General features: G+C 40.5%; 1 protein-coding gene across 2 annotated transcripts in view; it reads right to left on the bottom strand.

Annotated features, from left to right (window-relative positions):
• GFRA1 (GDNF family receptor alpha 1) overlaps positions 1 to 21,875 on the bottom strand; it is a 135,665-nt gene that overhangs the window by 36,152 nt on the left and 77,638 nt on the right. For both annotated transcript variants that reach the window (XM_085064752.1, XM_085064753.1), the window contains exons 4-5: positions 18,851 to 19,190; positions 2,713 to 2,822 (exon numbers count right to left, since the gene is read on the bottom strand). In XM_085064752.1, the coding sequence (XP_084920878.1) occupies positions 2,713 to 2,822; positions 18,851 to 19,190 (450 nt within the window). The remainder of the gene's footprint in view (positions 1 to 2,712; positions 2,823 to 18,850; positions 19,191 to 21,875) is intronic.

The raw sequence follows: 21,875 nt of genomic DNA, 5'->3' as shown, positions 1-21,875 counted from the left end.
ACTAGCTGGCATCTTGGAAATTCTGCTGATGGACACTAAGGGATCAGAGCAATGGTGGCTGGCAGTGAACTAGGACATGTGTGTTTTCTGAGCTCTAGGTATCCAACAGCTCTGTGATCAAATAGCTCAAAAGTCAGCAGGCAGATCTCCACATTTTAGACAAAAGCAGGGTTGGCCTGAACTCAGCCAAGAGGTTGCTCAGATTGGGGTGAATTAAGAATGAGGAGATGGATGGTGGGTGTAGGAGAAGGCAAAAGTGGCTGAAGTTTCTCTGGCCCAAAGCAACTCCAGCTTATTCACACAAACTCTCATGGAATTGCTGGGAATACCAGGGAACTTGGGTGGATTTTGCTCAAGACAAGGGAAAATGTGTCAGAAAGTGAATGCCTAATGCAGATCTTGAAGTCAGCACTTAGAGCAAAACTTAATTGATGAGGGAGTGCAGAAGGTCCAGATGGCTTAGGCTGTAACCAAAACACTGACTCAAATGTGGCTATCCACAGTCTCCTTTTACATTGAATAATTTTCAAATTTTTCTGTTAATTTCTTAAAAAATTATAATTCATCCCTATACTACAAGGAGCCTAAAGCAATGAATTTAAGTTTTCAAATTTCCTGTAAAGTGTACTTATCTTTAAAATTCTATACATAACAACCTGATGCAAACATTAAAGCAGCCTCTATAAACCGTTCTCCATTTAATTGATAAAGCATCTCATACAGAAACTGTGGCTGGCTCTATTTCCATGTAAGTCACTAACTTGAGGTGGGATTCCACTAATTTCAGTGAAGATAACTCTCATTTACGTCCCTGCATATGAGGACAGACTCACATCCATAGTGAAGCCTCACTTCCATAGTGAAGCCTCAATTTCCTGAACAAACTCTGTGGAGGTACAATTTTTGCTGCATTTAATGAAATGGCTACATGAAATATATATTATTTTGATGAATAATACTTTATCATCATTAAAAGGAGATCCTGAAGTTCTGATGAACAGCTTCTTACCTATGGACTATCTCTCCTTCCTATGCTTTGTGTCTATTAAGCAGACATTTGAAAGATTATACCTCTGATCTCTGCCTTACTCCACTTTTATATCAGATTGATATCAAAGGCAGGAATTTACTGCTTCAGCACAAGAAATGTTTTCGTAATTTTCTTGGTTTAACAGAATTACTACTAAGAAGCAAAAACTCTTTTAACACCAGTCAGTTCCTGTTTTGCATGTCTCTAGGGACTCACAGGAAGGAAGAAAAATGTATATTTTTCCCTTTGAAATTTAGATCTCCTTTTGATTTGAACTCCTTAGGCACGCATTCCACATTCCTGATGAGTAACAGCATTTTGCAGCATGGTCATCCCCAGTAACACAGAAACACCTCACAAGAGAAACTGGGTCATCTTTGGGGTTAAACTGGAAAATGAAACCAACAAAACCACTAGCAAAATTCAGCAGGTCCAGCAAGAACTTCTTGGCAGCTCTTACCCAGAAGTATCTATTAGTAACAGTTACTCCTTGCCATCAGCCAGACTTCTTAATCTCATTGACCAGACCAGATTTCAAGGCTATTCAATTCTCTGTTTCAGAGTCAAATGACAGTCTGTCATAACTGCTCAGATGTTATCCCTTTGCATACTTAATCTCTTCAGTGGGAGAAGAATATCCTTTGAAGCCATCACATCTCATTTTACCCATTGCCTCATGGACTTACCTCACTTGTTGGTTGCTAGAGCAGTAAGAATGGGAACAATAAGCCACTGAGGATAGCTTTCAGTCATGTCTCAGCAAACCCAACCTGTTTTAGAAATATTTCCATTTCGATATTATCTCCAGAGACATTTATTTAACAGCAGGATCAGCTTCAGGGGCTCAGCTGGCACCTTCATGCCCAACAGAAGGGGATAATACTGCACTACAGCAGGTGCAGGCTGGAAGCTTAAAAACATCTTATCTGGTGGCCTTTCAAAATTGTTTGTTCCAGAGTTCTGACATTCACTTATTATTTATTGCCCAACTATGATATTTCTGCAACACCTTCAGCTTCTTGACGTGATCTCTCTCTTTCAGGAATCAAATACTGCATGTGGCATGTGGAATCTGGATTCCATAAAATCATCCTTGTGCCTGCTGACACTCAGGAAGGTGACAACAAACAAAAATAACTATGTTGGGGAGGGAAGAGGATTTCAGATTTGGTCTCAGTTCATCTCACTGACAGAGAACTCTGAAAACATTCTGAATGGACAGAAGGATAACATGGAAAGAACAGCAGTTGGAAGGGGGAAAAAAGCTGGATTGAGCTATTGTTTTATACCCCAAATTCAGGTGCCTTTCCCTGAAGACCAGGAGGTATTTACCCAATTTTGTGATGATAGCTGCGAAATTCACCAAGCTGCACTTCCACTTGTTAACTTCCTATTCCTCACTCCTGTCTACATTCAACCATCTTAGTAAGCTTTACTTTTCAAGTTTGAATTTACTTCATAATCAACCACCTTTCTCTCCTTTTCTCCCATCCTCAATTTTCTTTTAATGTACAAACTTACCCCAAGAATCTCTGTAAGGTGAAACAGGACCAGCATATGCAGGTTGAGGAACTGGCCTAGTATACAACATTATATTCCAGTTTTTACTTCACACAGGCCTCCAAAATGCAGTTTGGGGTTTTTTTCTCACGAGCAGCCCCCACCCCACCCTGCCCTCTTACCAATAAGCCCCGAGTAAGCGAGCAGGCAGTCAGCATAGTTCTCCTTCAGACAGCTACTAACAGAGCGTGACTCAGGCTGGCAGTTTGTGAAGAAATCTGCAAGGCGAGATCTGCAACAGGAAGAAAAACGCGTATCTTTAAAAATCATGCCTGCAGGCATTCTTACCTTTTACACTCTCTTTATTTTTGGAAACGACAAGGCTTAATATTCTTTAATTTAAACACATATTGGACACATTTCAGCCGTTGAGAGTCTCTTTCTGAGATGCATCTCTTTCCAGAATCTATTTCTGAAGTCAGAACAACCAAGTGTAAGAAAACAGTAAAAGGGGACAGAACAATAGGGAAATGCCTGCCCTTTACTAAAAGAAATGTTCTGCATTTTCATGCCAACACAAAAAAGACAGAGAGTGATTTTATCACATGAGGAGTCATTTTGCCTGGATCTGAGCTCCAACTGGAGTCTTTTATTCTGAAGATTCGGAACACAGTTTCTGCTGTTTTACTGATTACACAAAACCCTATGTTTGTGCTCACAGAGCAAGCAAGATTCTTACTGCAAGACTTGAAGCAGGAGCTGGTTTGGTTCTGCCCTGAGTTTGCAGGGAATGGCTCAGCCTTGCAGGAGCAGCTGGCGTGGTCTCCTCAGCCCCCCAGAGCCGTGACACTGAGAATCTGTTTGTTCTTGTAAAATGTGCATTTATCCAAAGGCTGGAGAGCTGAGTACAGGGCTGAGATTAAAGGAAAGTGTGCTCTGCACTGAGTTCTGCTGCTGAATGGCCACATTAGCCTCACTTACCTCTCTCAGCCCAAGTGAGAGAGGGAGAGCACTGACTGCACACAGGAGATGCTTTAAGAGTAGGACCGAAGCTATATTGTGATCAACTGATTCAGTATTATGTGGGGAAACAAAAGGACTGACAGACAGGATCTCTTCTGGTTATTGGTGATTTAAAGGCCACATAAAGTTCCCATTCAGGTCTGTAAAATTTGTGAGGCATTGGTGAGGTGGGGCAAAGCCCCACATCCTACAGTCATTCCACTGCTCAGCTTAGCCTTATAAACCTGGAGCAGTGACTTTTGTTTATTTACAAAGTGCAAATAGTGTATTTAGACCTTTATCTACAGGGGGGAAAAATAACCTCCCTACTTCAATCTTCTCTTCTGTGAAATAGGTATAAAAATATTCTTTTGCATCTGACAACCCACAGTAATGTCTCAGGATCAGATGCTTAATCTTTGCAAAGCCCTCTCAAAACCAGAATAGTATAATCTATGAGTTCTCATCACTGCTCCAGCATTATGCAGCTTTGCAATATAAAAGCTCTTTTCCAGTTTTGCAACAACCCCACAAAAGTTAGCAGAAACAAGTGATTTGCAAGTGATTTACTTTATTTGTTTACATGCTCCAGAGACTAATTATCTTTGTTTGCTTTATTGTTTTACCTACCCCAGAATGGAACTGGATACACATCATTAATTGGCCTGAAAGTAACGATGGGCAAACATCAAAAGGTTCAGAGGCTTAGTTTTAGAAAGCATCCTATAAATAAACTCCATGCAGCCTATACCTGAATTTATCAGAGCTGTTCTCATGGCCTTATTTTAGTTCCATCTCTCGCTAACTGTACTGACACCAGCAAATCCATGGCTGCCTTCAAGCCACAGTCAACTCTAAGCTTTTCACTCCCTCTCGTGCCTTATTTAACCACTTAACCTTGAGAAGGAAATCTGTACCCAGCTGCCTTTAACAGCTTTAAAAAGTCAACCTCTCTACCAATCCTTCAGGATGCCCTGTATGTATGTATACATAAATTTCTAAATTTACTTAAAATCCCTACTTAGCTGGTGAGTATATGCTGTACCTACCAGGCTGAGAAGAAATGGGTCTCAAGGTATGGGAAGAGATAAATAGCAGCACATGAAGAAAATCTGGGCAAGGAAACCCTTTGTCACTGCAGTGATTCCTCTCCCTGTCAGTAATTAATATAGTGGCTTGAATCCAGCTTTTGGATCAATTGGGAACAAAGACAGTTGACAGTTCCCAAGGATTTTTCTATTTCTGCTAATACCTGGATGAAGTCAGGTTTAGAACAGAACAGAGCCTATTACATCAACCTGGTATGAAAAACCTCTGCCATGGTGCAAAGTGCAACCTTCTGTACATACAGTATTCTTGCATTTCTGAAAAAAATAGCTCCTCAGATCTAAATTTCATTATTGATGTGACCATAAATAAGTCTTTTTGGCAATGGAGTTATACAATCAGCATCTTCCTAATCCTGAAAACACTTCTTGCAATCATTTCATTGCTCTTAAATGTCCAGCTCTCCCTTAGGTCATTAGGTGCATTGGTCCAGAGATCATTTAATACATTCCTCTTCTCTAAATGTTTTTAAGAACTGATAACTATGGAATCACACCAGTCATTTACTACCCAGCCTGCTTAAAGAACTTATTTGTTGTAAACCCTAAAGGAGACTAAAAATAGCTCTGCTGATCTCTTTTGCATAGAGCTTGATTTCCATGTGAGTTTCTGAAGAATTTTTGTGGTCATAAAAAGTAATGATGTGACAACATTGCACATTTAAGTTTTCGTAAGTCAAATATAGTTCAGATAGCTCTGGTTTGAGCATTACTGGGCATTATCATCACCCTTCTCTAGTGAGTCATCCAAACTTCACACAATCCAAGCTCTCACCTCTCCTGAGCTGTTAACCGCACCTGATACTTGTCTGGATTCATTTGCTCTGGAGATAAAGTTAAGGCCAGAAAATAACAACACAGACAGACCTCCATCTGCCATAAATACTGCAGTACTTTCAGTGAAGGTCCGCTGATTAACACTCACTGAAGATCTAACCCCAAACACTTCCAGTAGACTGGCAGTGATGAAAGTGTGCTCATCAGCTAACACCGAAACAGTGGTACTGCTATTTATCCAGAGAGAGAGACAAATTAGCCTAATGAGAACCATTAATCCTAAAGTATTGCACATGAATATTAAGAACTGTTTGGGTAAAAGAGACAATCCTTTTAGGGATGCGGAATCAGAGCAATCTGATAAAAGCATTCCTATAAAAAGATGCACATTGTGTTAACTCAGTGCTCCTTCAGCAGGAGGCAACTTGGGGTTTCTAACCCGTGTAGCAGGACCACACTTAAAAGGAACTATTCATTTCTTTTCCTGTCACAAATCCTCATTGTGCACAGCAGCATTTATGATTTCTTCCCTTTAACTTGCATAAATAAGGGTACTACCCAGAAATCTTCCTGCCAGAGAGATGAAAAGAGAAACAAAAAAAACCCCAAAAACCCCATGTCTTCATAGAGCAAAGAAACCCCACCTACGACCTATCAGAAATCCCACAAATTGAATTAGTCCTATCTTAGCCCCGGAAAACTTGCAGATGCTCTGGAAAGCTTACTTTAAATATTGTGTATACCACTAGTGGAAAAGTAAGAATAATCCCATTGGCAAATTCAAAGAAATTCTGCTCAAACAATAAACAGGCTTTTTGAAAGGAAGAGAAAAAAATCCCAAACCTGCTATTCTCTAATGCTTTGTATTACCACCAGTAAAATAATTTGTAACAGTTAAAAATACAAAGGAAGCAAAGTTAATTTGTTCTCCTTATGATAGTGGCTCTTCAAATACTCAGCTGGATAAATCAAAACTGTCACATTTTGCTTTACAAATAAGCTTTGTTAATAGCAGTATTGTATTTAATCTGCATATAATTTTTGAGGCAATTTAATTTTATATTAGCACATCCCGTTGCATAGGCAACATTGATTAGGTTTTCACTACTTTTTGTTCTCAAGGTTTTGTAAAAGTTCTTTGATGTCCTGAAGTTATCTTTGATATTTATCAGTTCTCCCTCTTTAAGGCTGGCCAATTCAGCTTCAGCATTGGTGCAATATTTAAAAGCATGATATAAATTGTGAAGCTGCAGAAAATTCTTAAAATTGAAGTTTTAGTTTGGATCTTGTGTAAATCATCACCTATCAGAAAGCAACTCTGAACCAGAGGAAGCACCCACATTGCTGGGATGGCAGATGTTGATTTCTCTTCTTTTTTCCTCTCTGACTATTGCTGGTACAGAAGTGCTGAGCCCTCATGGAGAGAACCCTCTGTCAGCCTTGCCATGGCACTGGTGACATTCAGACCAAGCTAAACACTGAGCTGTGATGTCCAGGAGAATGGTTACAACCTGGCTTCTGCTAGGAATGCAGGGAGGACAGTGCTGTCCTGTGCCACCCCTCAGGATTTCACCCAGGGCTGGACATGCTCACTGCCACCTCTCCCTCCACTGCTGCTCGTGTTTGGGCACCTATTTATAGCAGCAACACAAAGAGTAGGTAAATGCCAGAGCTGAGAGGCTGAGGTGGCTACACTAATTAGTCAGAGCTGCTCTAGCGTCTAGACACCATTTGGCAGTGCAGTCACGTCAGGGAAGTGCTGCATCAATATTCAAAACAGAAAAGAAGTATAAATCCAACCCTGAGAAAAGCCAGACTAAGTCAATGAATGGGTGACATAGTGATAAATGGCACCATTACAGAAAAAAACAACAAGTCAAAACACTTGTTCTTCTCTTCTGGGGGTCAACTGCAGTGTCCTACTCTGTGGCTGCAAATAGCTGCTGCAGAGCTGGGCTGGTGCTGCTTCTGCTGGGATGCAGGAGTGGCAGGAGGGGTTGGTATGTGGCCAAGCTAATGGCTTCATTGTTGGAGGAGCATTTCATTTCCTCTTTCTTTCATAAACAGCGAGGAAATGAGGCAAAGGCCACATAAGCAACTCTATTAACCAGTGGGATGGAAAAAAGCCTCAGAAGAGCTCCGTAATGAGATGACTCTCCCTGCACATAGTGAAGTGGCTTTGATCATCTTTTTTTCATTAAAGGATACTAGAGCTGTGTAATATTAGTACACCTCAGTCTCCTTAGTTATCTACATACACTGTTGAGCACCTGTGAGCAACTACAAATTATGGTATTTTTATTTAAGAGGTCCCTTTTACACGTATTTATTAAACAGCAACTCCACTGAGTTTTTTCACCAAAAAGGTTGGTTTGTTTGGTTGCTATCATCCTCCTCCAACAGTGACAGTGTTGTCTCCAAGCCCTGAGGGCACTGATGTTCCTGCCCTCCTGTTCCTTGTGGCTTCCCCTACCCAGTCTGTGACCCAGAATCCCATTCAGCCCCTGCCCTACCTACCCAGCCTTGGGCCCCACTGAGCCAGCTCTGCCCTGGGCTGATGTCCCAGCCTGTCCCCAAGGAGATGCATCACATCCTGAGCTGGGCTGAAGGGATGAGCCTTCAGGACAGAAAGGTTCTGTCCTGCCTTGTCCCTGAGTCCCCATGAGCCCCACAAAGCCCCCATCCACACTGCACCCTGACACCTTACTCAGCATTTGCACTTTGTGGGGAGTGGGAAGGGTAAAATTAGGTAAATTTCAGATGGCAAACCATTTGCCTCCAAGACCTGAACACTGAAGCCAGTTTCTCTCACATGAGCTGATCCAAATATTTTCCAACACTGGCAGAAACCATTACAAGATTTTAGACCCCAAACACCAGCTAACAACTGAAAGAAGCTGGTTTTTATCAGGGTTTGCTGCTGTTTTGTTATTTTAAATGACTGGCAGCCTGAACCCAAGCAAATATTTGATTCTGGATTCAATTTATCTCTCAAAACTGTGTTGTTCAACTGGAAGCAAAATACAGACAATCCCCAGTTACACAGAGGCAGCCTGTTTGGACTGTGGGATAAGCAGACACAGGAACAAACACCAGGGACCACACAAGATCCATGGAGATGCCTTGGAGCAGCACGAGTGCTTGCTCAGAGCATCAGGAACAAAACCCAAAAAACTGTTCCCTGCAGAGGAGCACCCACACCTGACCCAGCCTGGCCAGCTCACTGTCTGTACAGCAAAAATAAAATGTTCTATACCATTTTCTGTTAATATTATTGTTTCCCCTTTGCTCATGTAATCTGCTAGAGACCAGTTAGATCTTTTTACACAGTATCTGCTACAGAAAATCAAAATAACTTAACAAAACACTAATGTCATAGTTTATCAATGTTAATTAAATCCTCTAAGCAACTCAAGATCATGGATGAGAGTAATTTTAATTTAATATATTAGGTCTCCTTTGGGTTTAAGGGAAACTACTAAGCTCAAATGTGATTCTAAACAAGTATGATTTATTTGAAATTGGGTTATATAAATATTTATATCCTACTGACCTTTTGTGTAATAAAACCAATTTTGAAAAAATGGTGAAAATCCTCAGCAGAAGGTAATGCAATAAAGAATTACAACAGTGATTCTCAGATTCTGTGACACAAAACAGAATTTTCTCTTTCTGTCTGAAAAAAAAAAAAATTACCTCACATCATTTTTTAGAGGCCTGTTTGGAGAGAACATCTGGAAAACATTCCACAGGAAATCAAACCTATATTAAATATGTTTTGCAGGGCTCTGTTTCCTTGCATCGACCTTAAGCATTCATAATGTGTTTCTGTCTTCTCAACTGCAAAGAAAACACTTCTCTCAGAGTCCTCTACAAAATGACAGGAATTGTCAGCCTGTGATTTTATCAGGGGATGCTGCTAAGATTTCTATTTAGTCTACCTGTCTGTACCAAAGCTCTCCAATAACATGAACAAATCCACCAGCTGCTTTTCAACTACCATGAATTTGGATATTTTCCCTTTATTTAATTTCCTTTATGCTGTTTAAGTTGAAGCTTCTAAATAAAAACGACTGGCATTTTTAAAGATGCCCAAGCCTCAGCATCTCCTGATGGGATGTTACTCAGGAAAGAATTACTAAATTAAGAGTAGAGTTGTTCTCACTTCATTAGCTGGGCAAGCAGAATAGTCTTTGAATGACAGGCTGGTAACCTAAGAAAATCACTGTCACTCTCAAAAAGCAAGGCAAGGAAAAGCAGTGCCACAAGTCCTTGAGAGTGCCACTGGATGCTTCAGCGTTTATTAACGACTCCATTGTGAGTGCACAGTGAAAGGATGTGGCTCCAAGTACCTGAGAAAGACATCCACGGCAATAATATTCCCGGGAACCACTTGAATAAACTATAATAGACTATTGCTGGCTCAAGCATGGAACTGATGGGAGTTTGGAGACGGAAAATAATCTACAAAGTCCAATACAAGTTCTCTCTGTACCAGAAAAGTTTCTGTTGGTAGATGGACTGGAACATCAGGTTTCCTGAGGTTATGCAGGGATGTTCTTTGCATAAGAAAGTATCTGGGTGGTATGTGTGGTGGTGCTCCTGAAGGAAACAACTCCATATCCCCTTGTCAGGAGGTGGCTTGGGGAAAGAAAGAGTGTCCAGTGTGTCCTTGCACTCAACCAACAGGGTCTGTGGGCAGCCAGCAGGGCTGAAACCTGTCCTGGAGCTACTCTAAACACTGCTCAGACCTCAGGAGCAAGACAGCAAATATAAAAATCAGAAATACAGAAGATAAGAGCAGAGTAGAGTCTCTTTCATGTGAACCCATTTTTTCATGCACAGAGCAGCCCCACCAACCAGCAAGTTGAAAAGTTCTGGCAGCAGCAAACCAATACAGCATTGACCTTATTCAGCATGTTTTACTTGCTTTTAGAAGTAATATGGATATATAATGGCAGCACAGAAAGCACTGATTTGTAGTATAAGATTGGAAAACAAACCACTTTTACCAGTTAAGGATGATGTGTTGTCTTAAGAGCATATTTTTTACTCTACTCTCAAAAAATATGAACACATGTGGCCAAGAAAAAATGGGAGGCTGAGAGTGGACAGCCAGTGATACACCCAGACATTTACAGAGGTTGTTCTGAAAGGAATTGTCCATTCTGAAAAACATTTTGCAATGCTGCATGATGGCCAGTTACTGAGATGTATCTCCAGATTTTATAATGACTAACTGGCAAAGGGAGCATCATAACTGAGAGGACAACCACTGTGATTTATGCTTGAATTGGAACAAAAGAAAGTGAACTGAACATTCAAATAATACAGTCTGAATTTAACAGAGTTCTTAGGCGTATGTGCTTTACAACAGAAACGCTTCCTTTAATGGTTTACAGGATGTGCTTGAACAAGTATAATGTAAGCCCAAACATGTGAATTTAAGGTCACCTATTAATAATCTTAGACAAGGGTCACAGTCAGCTCTCACAGAAAATCTATCCCCAGCAGTAAACACACACCAGAAAACCCTTTCTGTGTCACTTGTTTCAAAGCCAGCAGATCACTAAAGCATAGGAAACAACCACCACCTCTGCTGAGAAGTCTTTGCAGACACTGGGACATTTACATCTGGCTTCCACTTAATAGTAACATGGTAATGTTTATTAACATAATGAAAGCAATGCAATTTCTATTCGCTAAACATTAGAATGCTAAAATTTGAAAATATGCATGTGGCTGTCACTTGCTCTGTTGAGAAACAAAGTTTTATTTTTAGCTCCAGTGCTTACATTTTCTTGCAGCTATTTTAATAGATGAACTGCCACCAGAAATATTCTCTCACTGGGCCCTGATGTAGAATGATATAAATAACCTTTACAAAGTCCAGCATAATGGAATGGTAAAATCAGCTGACATTCTCCTAATTAGCACTGCCTGAAGATTTACCTACACAGAACAGGAATAGCCAAATTCACCCCTGGAATAAATCCACTGAAGTCACTGATGTCAGAGGAAGTACACTGGGAATGAACTCGCTAGAATAGATCTGTTATTCCCATTAAACACAGAGCAGCTTCTTGCCTGTAGCATCTACATATAATTGAAAAAAACATTTTGATATACTAAAGAAAATGTTATTGTGTGACATATACACCATTTCTCTGCCCCAGAATCAGCAAGTTAGCCAAATGTGACTGGGTGTACAAAACAGACCTTCTGTCCACCACATCTAACAGATCAGGGGGTGGAAACTACTCATGCAAACCAGTGGATGCTCAACTTTTCTCTACAGAAATCTCTTGACTAACAATTCAACAGATCAGCAGCAGCAGTACTCTTAGTGGAACCCCATCCAGCAAAGCAATTAAGAGCTTGCTTAACTGTAAGGACATGAGCAGCTTCAAGTTTAGATCTCTATTAAAGTTTAATGCCAAATTTAACTGTCCTGGATTTCAATATTTTTGACTAAACATGTGTGAAACTGCTTAATTAACATATGTAGTTTAATCTCTTCCCCCCCTGATAAATCAACAAAACAAAATGGGCCACATTAGCCTTCACTGGCTCATGTTCCTAATCTGTAGTCTTCTTATTTCTTAAGATATACAGGCAGCTTTTCTTTTCCACTTAAATTAACAAAGTCTTTTCTTTTCCACTTAAATTAACAAAGTCTTTTCAGACAAAATGAACACTCAAGGGAGACCTTATTGCTGTCTACAGCTACCTGAAAGGGGGTTGTAGCAAGGTGGGGGCCTCTTCTTCCAATAACAAGTGACAAGATGAGAGGAAATGACCTCAAATTGTGCCAGGGAAGGTTTAGATTGGAGATTAGGAAAATTTTCTTCATGGAACGAGTTTCCTAGCATTGGAACAGGCTGCCCAGGGAAGTGGTGGAGTCTCCACCCCTGGAGGTGTTAACAGACCTGCAGATGTGGCACTTGGGGACATGGTTTGGTGGAGGGCTTGGCAGTGCTGGTTTATGGCTGGACTTGATGCTCTTAAAGGTCTTCTCCAACCTAAGAAGCCCTCTGATTCTATGAAGGACCACATTCAGATAATACAAATGCCCCCAGGTTCTCAGAGCTGAAGTTTAGTGGTCACAAGCACCTCAGCCCAGGAGTTCTGACTAGGAAGAGACTGACATGGAAGCAGGGTATCTAAATACAGCCTGTAAAACCCAAATCATTGGCATCCACATTTATTTTATGGTTGTTCTATGTCCACACACGCTCACTTTATTCCCACTTTCACTCCTCTTTAACCCTGCAGACAGGTAATTAGGAATATTCAGTGCCACAGCTTATTTTTAACTGGATCAGCAGAGAATCCACCTGAGTGAAGAGATGCTGCCTGGAGAGTTTCAAGTTTGCCTGCCAAGGGACCTCAGAGTGAAGATACTGTCTAGTTACTGCTCCTTGGAGCATGACTTCTCTGCATTGGTACAGCTCAGAGCCAAGGGAAACTTGGGTGCAGGAATAGAGCTGAGCCATTTTTCTAATTACTGTATCCTTGTGTCTCTCCTGCTTTTGGAGAAATGTCAATCACCCAGCAAATTTTAATCTTCAGGCCCCTCTTAAGCAGGGCAGAGAGTATAAGTGAGGGCCAGCCAAGCAGATCCTGGCACTGCAGAGTGAGATCCATCCACACTTCAGCAGGGACAAAGCAGTCTTGTTTTGATGGATGTTTGGGTTTTTTTTATTCCAAAGGGATTTATGGATATCTTACAAGGAGGAACTGCTTGATCCATTTTGAGTTTTATTCAGATGGAAGAAATTTAAAATTACCTTTGTTTATGGGGGGAAGGGGAGAGCAATATTATATCTATTTGCTCTGCTAAAAGAATACATCAACGTAATGAATCACGTAAGGGGCAAAAAGAGAAGAAAATAATACAATATTGCAGCATTTCCTATCTTTACTTTGCTTTTCTTGAAAGGTTTTTGCTTATTTTGCAGAGACTGCATTAATTTTTTTTCCAGGCTAGCAATTCCCCACACACATATTCCACTACACCATCAAGTTTCCTCTGCAGAGTACACCAGCTTTTTTCCCACCTCCCCTCAGACCCCATTTTTGAATTTTCTGAACTGTCACCATGCCTCACTATTAGTCCATTAAAATGAATGAACAGCTGGGTTGGGTTTTTTTTACACATAAATAAATAAACCTCTAGCAATATATACATATATGCATACATTTCCATGCTTGTATATCCATTCATGTATAAAAATCACTCTTCAAATTCAGGCTGTGCTTACAAACGTGAGGTGGGCTTGTGGGCATGGGCCAAAAGGTAGATTTACAATTTTTTCTTGGTATTCTAGAGGCACAGGAGCTTTCCTGAGTGCAGGTGCAGAGAGCTCAGGCTAACCCTACTACACTGAGAGCATCCCACACCTACTGCAGGCTGAGTCAGGCAGAGGTTCTGCACCCACTCCCTGACTCAATCTCCAAACACACAGTGCAGGCACACCCTGCACTCCTCTAGAAACGTGAGTGTCCTTTAAGAATGTCCCTAACAGCATTGCAAGAACTGTGTTGTTGCCCTGGTCTTGCATAACCACAGCAAACCCATCATCTCAAGGAGTGCTCTGAGTGCCAAATTGATAGAAATGCCCCCGAGGGACTCCAACCCAGCTCTGTTATCCAGAACTGGATAATGCTTCTGTGTCCTTCATGAAAATACCCACCAAGTGCCCTTTTAGCATGCAAAACTGGAGTCAGGCTGAGAGCGAGCACTCAGGCTTTTATGTGGCCAAGTGAATTGTCACCAATGTGAGCGACAAGGCTCAGAAAGGGAGGCAGCACCTATGTTTTCCCTCTCATTTGCTGAATTACAGATGATCACTGGACCGTGGCAGGATATTGAGGGAGGAAAAGCACAACATGCAGAGAAGCAGGTAAGGAGGCACCACAAATGGCTGTAATAGAATTCAAACGTGTCAGGAAGGTGGTGAAAGCCAGATAATTGCGGGAAGATCTGGAAAGTGGAGATGAAAGGAGACTGAGCTCAGGGAAGGGGCGGGAGGAAGGAAAAGTAAGGGGGGGAAAAAGTGAGGAAAATGAAAGAGAAGTCTAAGGAATAGGAAATTTGAAGAAAAGGGCAAATTTCCTCTTCCCCTCTTCCATCTCCTTGCACACATCCCTCCAGTGCACTGCTCCCTGTTAAAGGTGTGACTGAGGATGACTCCCCCATCCTGGAGAGGACAAAAATGGTTGTCTGCACATTTAGAACATCTCCCCACAGATTTCTCTGTAGTGCTGACCCACAGGGTGGAGGGTTTGCAGGCAGCAGTGGCACCTGCTCCAGGAACAGCCCACAAACCTCACATGGAGAAGCCACTTTTTCCAACAGGTTACAGCTGCAGATTTTCACACGGAAAAGGAGCACAGACACAGTGACTTCCCTTCCAAGGTAAATTATCATTAGAAGTGTTCAACAGAATAGCACGAAGGGAAATTAACTTCTTGGCAAGGTTCTTATGTTTTCAGGAAATGTAGCAAGCAGCTGCGCTTCTGTTCTAACTTTTCCAGTGGATGAACTCTTCTCTGCACTGACAACAATGTTTGCATACCTTCACAGTGCTCTGACACCTGCAGAAGCAGATATCTTTCATACAGAATTGAATGGGATGTTGCAAGAAAATTAAGATTGGATAGGACAGGTGACCAGAAACTGGTCAAGAGGTAAGAACACACCAGTGAAAGCACATTTATAAAGATCTAGCTCTCTGAACACACAGTGCTGAAAACATTTTTTCACTGTATTTCCAAGGAGATGACCCATGTACTGGAACCTAATAGGATATTTCATTATTATCCTTCAGGTATCCCACAAGAAGAAATTATTTAAATATGTCATGCAGCAATTTTGTATTTTTTTTCAGTGTCAGCTGCAGACAGCAACATGTACTTTTAACAGAACTATAGGCAAAAAATTAAGAAGACAATTATCTTCTGAAATTAGTTAAGAACTACTTTCTGGCTATTTGAGCCTCAAAAATGAGCCTCAATGATCTGATGAGTCATTTTGAGTATAATTATTGTGGAGGACAAGAAACATGCTCTTACCAGTTTCTTTTATTAACAAAAAATGCTGCCCTTCCTTTGTGATCTTTGCAGCACATGAATGAATTGATACCATTCTTTCAATAAATAATGTGTCTGTATCATTATCATTCTGGTCAGTGTCTTCTGAATATATCCAGGAAAAAACTGAAGTATGCAAATTCAAAACACAGATTATTAAAAAGACCAAACTAATGACTCACACTTTCATTACTCAAGCAAAATACTATTTGCAGTAATGTCAAATGTGATAGTGGCAAATATGAAAAACCCTACCCTGCATTTACAGCAGGATGATACTTATTTTAAAATGTGCCAGTCAACTTTCTGAGGACTAATTGTTGGCTGAAGCGATCAGATCAAGAAGTTCCTCAGAGCTTTGTGCTCTTCCAGGACATCACTGGTTTTTGATGGTACATTGACTTTTCTTAGAAGATTTGTTTATGTCACAATAAAAAAATAACTCTAATGGCTTCTTCTTGTTTTTTTTTGCTCTTCTTTTCACTGAACATTGACAGACATGCCTGGGAGACTACAATTGTTTCAGAGCTGGATATGGACTGAGATACAAGAAGAGGCAGCAGACAAATGATAATGAACATGAACCATTCAGCATTCTGATGGAGCTGAAAAATTAGGACTGTTTACATAAGTCAGAACTTATTTGCATTTCCCGACTTTTCAGGTCTCTTTTTCCCCTCGATCAAGGATTTGTTATATAACAGACAGATTAACGAATAAAAAAATAATAAAAAAGCAAAGCATCCTGCCATCTCTGTTACTGCTACCTGCAGTTTGGCCACATTGCTTCCCTGCTCTTAATTCAGTTTCAAGAACAGACTTGGTGATATATACACCAGGATAAAGCTTTTAAAGAACATTCAGAATGGAATGTTTTAATACTTGTTTACAGAGGCCCAGTTGATATTTTATAAAGAGTACAGGCAGATTCAAGTCTTGCATTTCTGAGTAAGCAGCATTCATAAACCATTTTATGAACATATTTTCAGAAAACCTTTAGAACTTGTACCCCTTGTCTAAAGTAGCATTAAGAAAAGGCTTTAATAGGTGTAATAGGCATGCAAATAATAGTTTCTAAATTACCTAGTTTCACAGTAGGCAGAACATATTTTCAAATTATTCTGCCATTTAGATTCTCTTTCTGATTTCCAAATGAAATAGAAGTTATCAGAGTTAGAATTACACACCCACTGACTGCTGCTTTTAATTATTCTAAACATATCTGGAATTACTATGAGGACTGATATTTATCAGTGCCAGCAGTTCCAACAGCAAGGAGGAGATCTCCCATTTCCTTCCTCCCTTGCCCAAGTCCCTCTTTTCCTACAGGACCAGGGGACCAAATCCCACCAATTTCCTTTAAGTGCACAACAAGTCACAGAGACAAAATATCTTTCAGTGTCTTATAGGCTGGAGCAGCTTTGGTGCCAATTCCTCCTCTCCCTGACAGCAGTGAGGTAGGTATTAAAACCCCAGCAGTTTAGAAAGCCCAGGAGGTTGTAACACCAACGTGAGGTGATTCCCAGAAACACATCAAGGTTTCTTCACCTCCACAGGACCTCAGTGCTGCACAGACAGAGTCTGCCCCAGACCCTGCAGGAATTTCCCACCCATTCCCTTGTCCCAGTGTTGCTCTCACAGCCAGGTTTCACTGAGCCTTGGAAGAGCCACAACTTTTTAATTTTGAAACTCTAAAAGCAAAAGAAGTCACCGTTTATTCACAAATAAATCCATTTCATCCCAGTGCTGGCTGCAACTTCAGGCAGAGATTTTACCAAGCTTTCCTCTGCAGCATTGCAATGGGGAAAGTACAACACCAGGCTCGTGATGTTAAATTAAACAAAATGCCATTAAAAACTTAACTGCTGAGACAACATTAGATCAAAGCTGACCAAAGAAAAACACAGTCATGAGAGAACTAATGGCATTAATTTAACAAGTTAATTCCAGAATACTACAACCTGAATAATAGGGAGAAGTCTCTCTATAAAATCCTCTTTCCAGTTTCATTGGGGCTGTAACACACTGATAGTTTGGCAGAAAACACAGTAAAGATTTTCTAACTCTACTAATTTACATGACCTGTGTATAGGGAAGGCAATACATATAGGCAAAAATACTAATGGAACTACATGGAAATAGAAAATGGATTGCTCTGAGGCTGCATGTACCCAACTTTCATAAACTGCAACAGCAAGGAAGGTGCTGAATACAAGTCAGACTGCTCTGATTTAATTCTGCTCCTGTTGTGGCCAGCAGGAACTGTGTGTCCAGACTGCCCCAAAGCCATGGAGGGCAGGGCACTGCTCACCTCCTCACCTCTGAACAACACTCTGGCACATCTCAAGTGCTACCTCGGAAAGCTGAAGACCAGCAGTGAAAATCTCATAAACAAACTTCAAAGTAAATATTTTACCAGGCATAAGTAAGTACTTATTAAGATTTAGATCGTATCTTCAGTGTCCTTGACATTTTACAATAGTGTTTATCTCCCTTGTTTGCTAATTCACAGAATTGGGTAATCTACGAGAAATTTACACATTAGAAATGAGCAGGATTCTCGGGCACGACTTCATAAATATGACATTAGCACAACAATGCTCTAATATAAACACACACAATGCTAAGGAGGAGCAAAGCATTTCCTGAGGGCAGAGGAGGTCCTGTTTACCTCAGAATGTGCACTGTGTGACAACCTGCAGGGACCCCAGGAGGGGAAAGGACCCAGTTTGTCCCAGGGAGCAGAGCCTGGCACTGCATCAGCCCAGGGCTCTTCTCAGGGAGGGGACATAAAACAATTTCAGTGCTAAAATAGCTCTATGAAGGTAGTGGAATTCTGTCTACAAAGTGGACTCCTTTTTTTCCACTGAATTAAAAACACGTGAATACTCTGTGCCTTGTGACTATTACAAAGTCCAACATGAAGCTTGTATTCCCAATTATTAGTGATCACATGCACAGTGAAAATAAATTCCATTATAATGAGAAATTCTATTTTTACCTGGCTACTAATGGGACATAAAAATCAGACTGAGACATCATTTCATAGAGACACACAATGAAAATGTTTCCAACAAAAATCTGTAAAAATTAAACTGGGCATTTAAAGACTCCTCTGTAATGAGAGGGAGTAGCTGTGAACAGTTTTGGAGAAGGCACACACTGTAAGCAAATGAGGGCTTTTGTTACTCTGTTAAGGATGTCAGAGGCATTTGCTTTTTCCCCTGACTCATCCTTTTCCTCAGTGGGCATTCTGCCCCTCAGTCCTGGCAAATCCACCAGCACCAAAAAGTTCTCTCTGCTCCCTCATTAATCACTCCCCTGCCGTGTGCTATCTTACCTGCAGATGTAATTCTTCTTGCAGGACTCTTGTAAATTCAGGCAGTTTGGTTTCTCCCTGTCCTCATATGAACACACAGGAACAATAGTCTGCCGTCTCCTTTCTGTACAGGCTACGTCTCGACAGGAGCAGAAGAGCATCCCGTAGCTGTACTTTGGGGGGACTTTGTCAAAAAACTGCCGGAGGGCTTTATGACACTTCCTCTTGTTACAGATTTCGTTAGACGTGCTGCTGGTGCAGGGGGTTATGTAAGCAGATCTGAACCTCTTGCAGGTATCATTTAGGTTACAAGCTTTGGCTGCATCCAAGCAATTGTTCCCCTTTGAAAGTACTGGCTCCACTAGAAAAAACAACACAACAGCAGTGAGAAAGGCGTCACATTTACACCGTGCTTTGACGTTTGTGGTTATTTCATTGTTAACGAGATCCTGAATATATCTATTTGTTACACACAAAACTTTCAGTGCCAGAAATTGGGACCAGTCCTCCTGTTTCTTGGGGTGAAGGTTTACCAAGTGAACAAGAGCTCAGGCATGTGGTGAGGGCAGAATGCTGGCAAAAAAATGACACTCTGGGCAGGCTGTACTTCATCTTCTTTGTAGAAGACATGCAGGGTGAATATTGGGTAAGACTTGATCTCACTAAACAGCTCTCAAAACCCTAGTAAATTGGAACGTTTGGCACAAGAGCATAGTGAGAACATGGGCTTCTCACTCTGGTTTTGCACAGCTCCGACATTTCACATTGTTTTCCCCTTGAACAAGTTAAATGACATGCCGTGTCTAACCCAGGTGACAACATTTAAAAGTAATCTGTGTACTGTGCAGAAAGTAAAACATTTCTACATGCCCATTTCTACATTTTTTGAGGTCTCAGAACAGCCCACCCAGACAGGAAGGCAATCAGGTGCAATCCCACAGTTAGGAATTCTCTAAGGCCACCCAGGAGGCCTGCAAGCTCCAAGCTTTGGTAAAACACTCTTTAAGAACTACAGATGCCACCTGAACCCTGGAAAATTTATGAACTTTACAAGCTTTGAAGAAGCTGAGACAAAATTAAAAAGCAACTGTGAAAGAAACATTGTAAAACAATGAATATATCCCTTTCTCACACACACACACACACTGCAAGAAATTATAGGAAAAATTAAACTCAGATATAAGTTAAGGCTATAATTACACATTTAATTTTGCAATACATTATCCAGATATTAAAACCCAGTAGATGCTTCACTTGAAAACTAAGGCAACTGGTACTAGATTGCAAAATTCAATTAAGAATAATTGTAAGGCTGCTTTGGATATTAGGAATGCCAACATCACAGACCCAAGAAAATGCATTAATTTCCCACTGCTACAGAATTTGCAAGCTGAACAAAACACTTTGCAAATATCTAAAATCTGCTGCAACCTCCTGGGGGGGCTGGCCAAAGATAAAACATTTTAAACGATCCAAAGCTCTAAGTTACTCTTTAAAAAAGCTTTTTTTTCCCCAGATAATTCACCTTTACCCAGAAACTCAGTCCAAGCTCCTTGTACAACTCAATGCCACTGATCTGCATTCCCCTGCCACTCTGCCTGCCATTCCCAGACCAGGACATCAAACTTTTCTCCCTTTCTGTGGCAGGAAAACACAATGGAGCTTGGCTGTGTGCTGCTCTGAGGTGCTGCATTTGCTGGAACACACTTGGCTGCTTGCACACACTTCCCATTACTCACACAGATCACCTGCAACTGTCCCATGCATCTTCCCTACCCAAAATAACACAGAGGTAAGTACCATTAGATTTGTGTTTCGCTCTAGCAGTTGGCTTAGCTACGTTCAGTGGATTTGTACATTTAACCTTTGTAATTTAACATTCATGCCCCCAGTCCTTCTCAATCTCAACTGCTTGCACAATGAAATGGCAACTTTTTGCATCTTATCTTCATGAATTACAAAAATATAAACATGCTACATCTGACTATAAATTAAGAGCCAAGTGTTTCTTATAATAGCAGCCTACAGCAGATTAAGCACCACCAGATGCAGAAGAGAGGAGATGCCCAAAATATAACCCTCCCATAAAATTGTAAGATTTTTTTTATAAAATGTTGTAGTACATTAGCATACAACTATAATATTAACTATGAACTCCCAAAGTTTTTTTAATACAGTATATAGAATTATATGTTTAGTACAAATATAATTACTATGTAATCTGCAGGGCATATAATTATGCAATATATGAATAGTATATGCTAATTACTATGTGATTGCAGAGTAATTACATGGTTATTTGTGCCTGGGAGTCAACTGCTGAATTCCACTCTTTAAAACAGAATTCTGTGGAACAGCTCTGAGTGGGGTATTGCAATAGGAACAGACTTCAGCTTACTGTACTGATATATGCTTCTACAGAATTAGAAAGTGCTGTGAATATGAGCACCTCAAAAATCAAAAGGGACAGGTTAATCAATCTTTTAGAAGGCAGAACATAAGCCAAGTCACTGACAGTGCAAACATGAGTGGAAGTTATCTTGGGTGAAAGTTGAATTAGGTGCAAAGTGTTCACAAATAGTTATGCATATTCATATCTGTCATTCAATTTATATCTGCACAAGACTCACTTTCCTCTACTGTCAAATCTGAATACAGACCAGTTTTGGAGGTGGTTTGTTTTTTAAACCAACCCTGGCTGTAATGTGCCCCTTGCCTTTTCTATTTTGATACATATGTCTCTAGCTGTTGTTTTTGGCATACTTGTCATAACATTACACTAATTATTTTTACCTTATAAAACCAAGACTAAATGCAAAAGAGGTGCATCAACTGCATCTGAATTAAACCAGACTGTCTAAACCAACTCTTCTCATTAATACCAACTTCTCTTAAGCTTTTAAATCATATTTTAATGCAAAATTGACAATTCAGAACACATTTAATGCTTTATTTTTATTGCAGAAGTGCAATGTAATTATTCCTAAGTCCTATGGTAACTACAAACAGTTAACAATCCTGGGAGTGTTCCTGAGGATTACTTAGC

This window comes from Lichenostomus cassidix, chromosome 6, assembly GCF_008360975.1.
Source record: "Lichenostomus cassidix isolate B80296 chromosome 6, HeHo_3.0, whole genome shotgun sequence".
In the NCBI taxonomy this organism is placed as follows: Eukaryota; Metazoa; Chordata; class Aves; order Passeriformes; family Meliphagidae; genus Lichenostomus; species Lichenostomus cassidix.
This window is presented reverse-complemented; position numbering and strand designations above follow the sequence as displayed.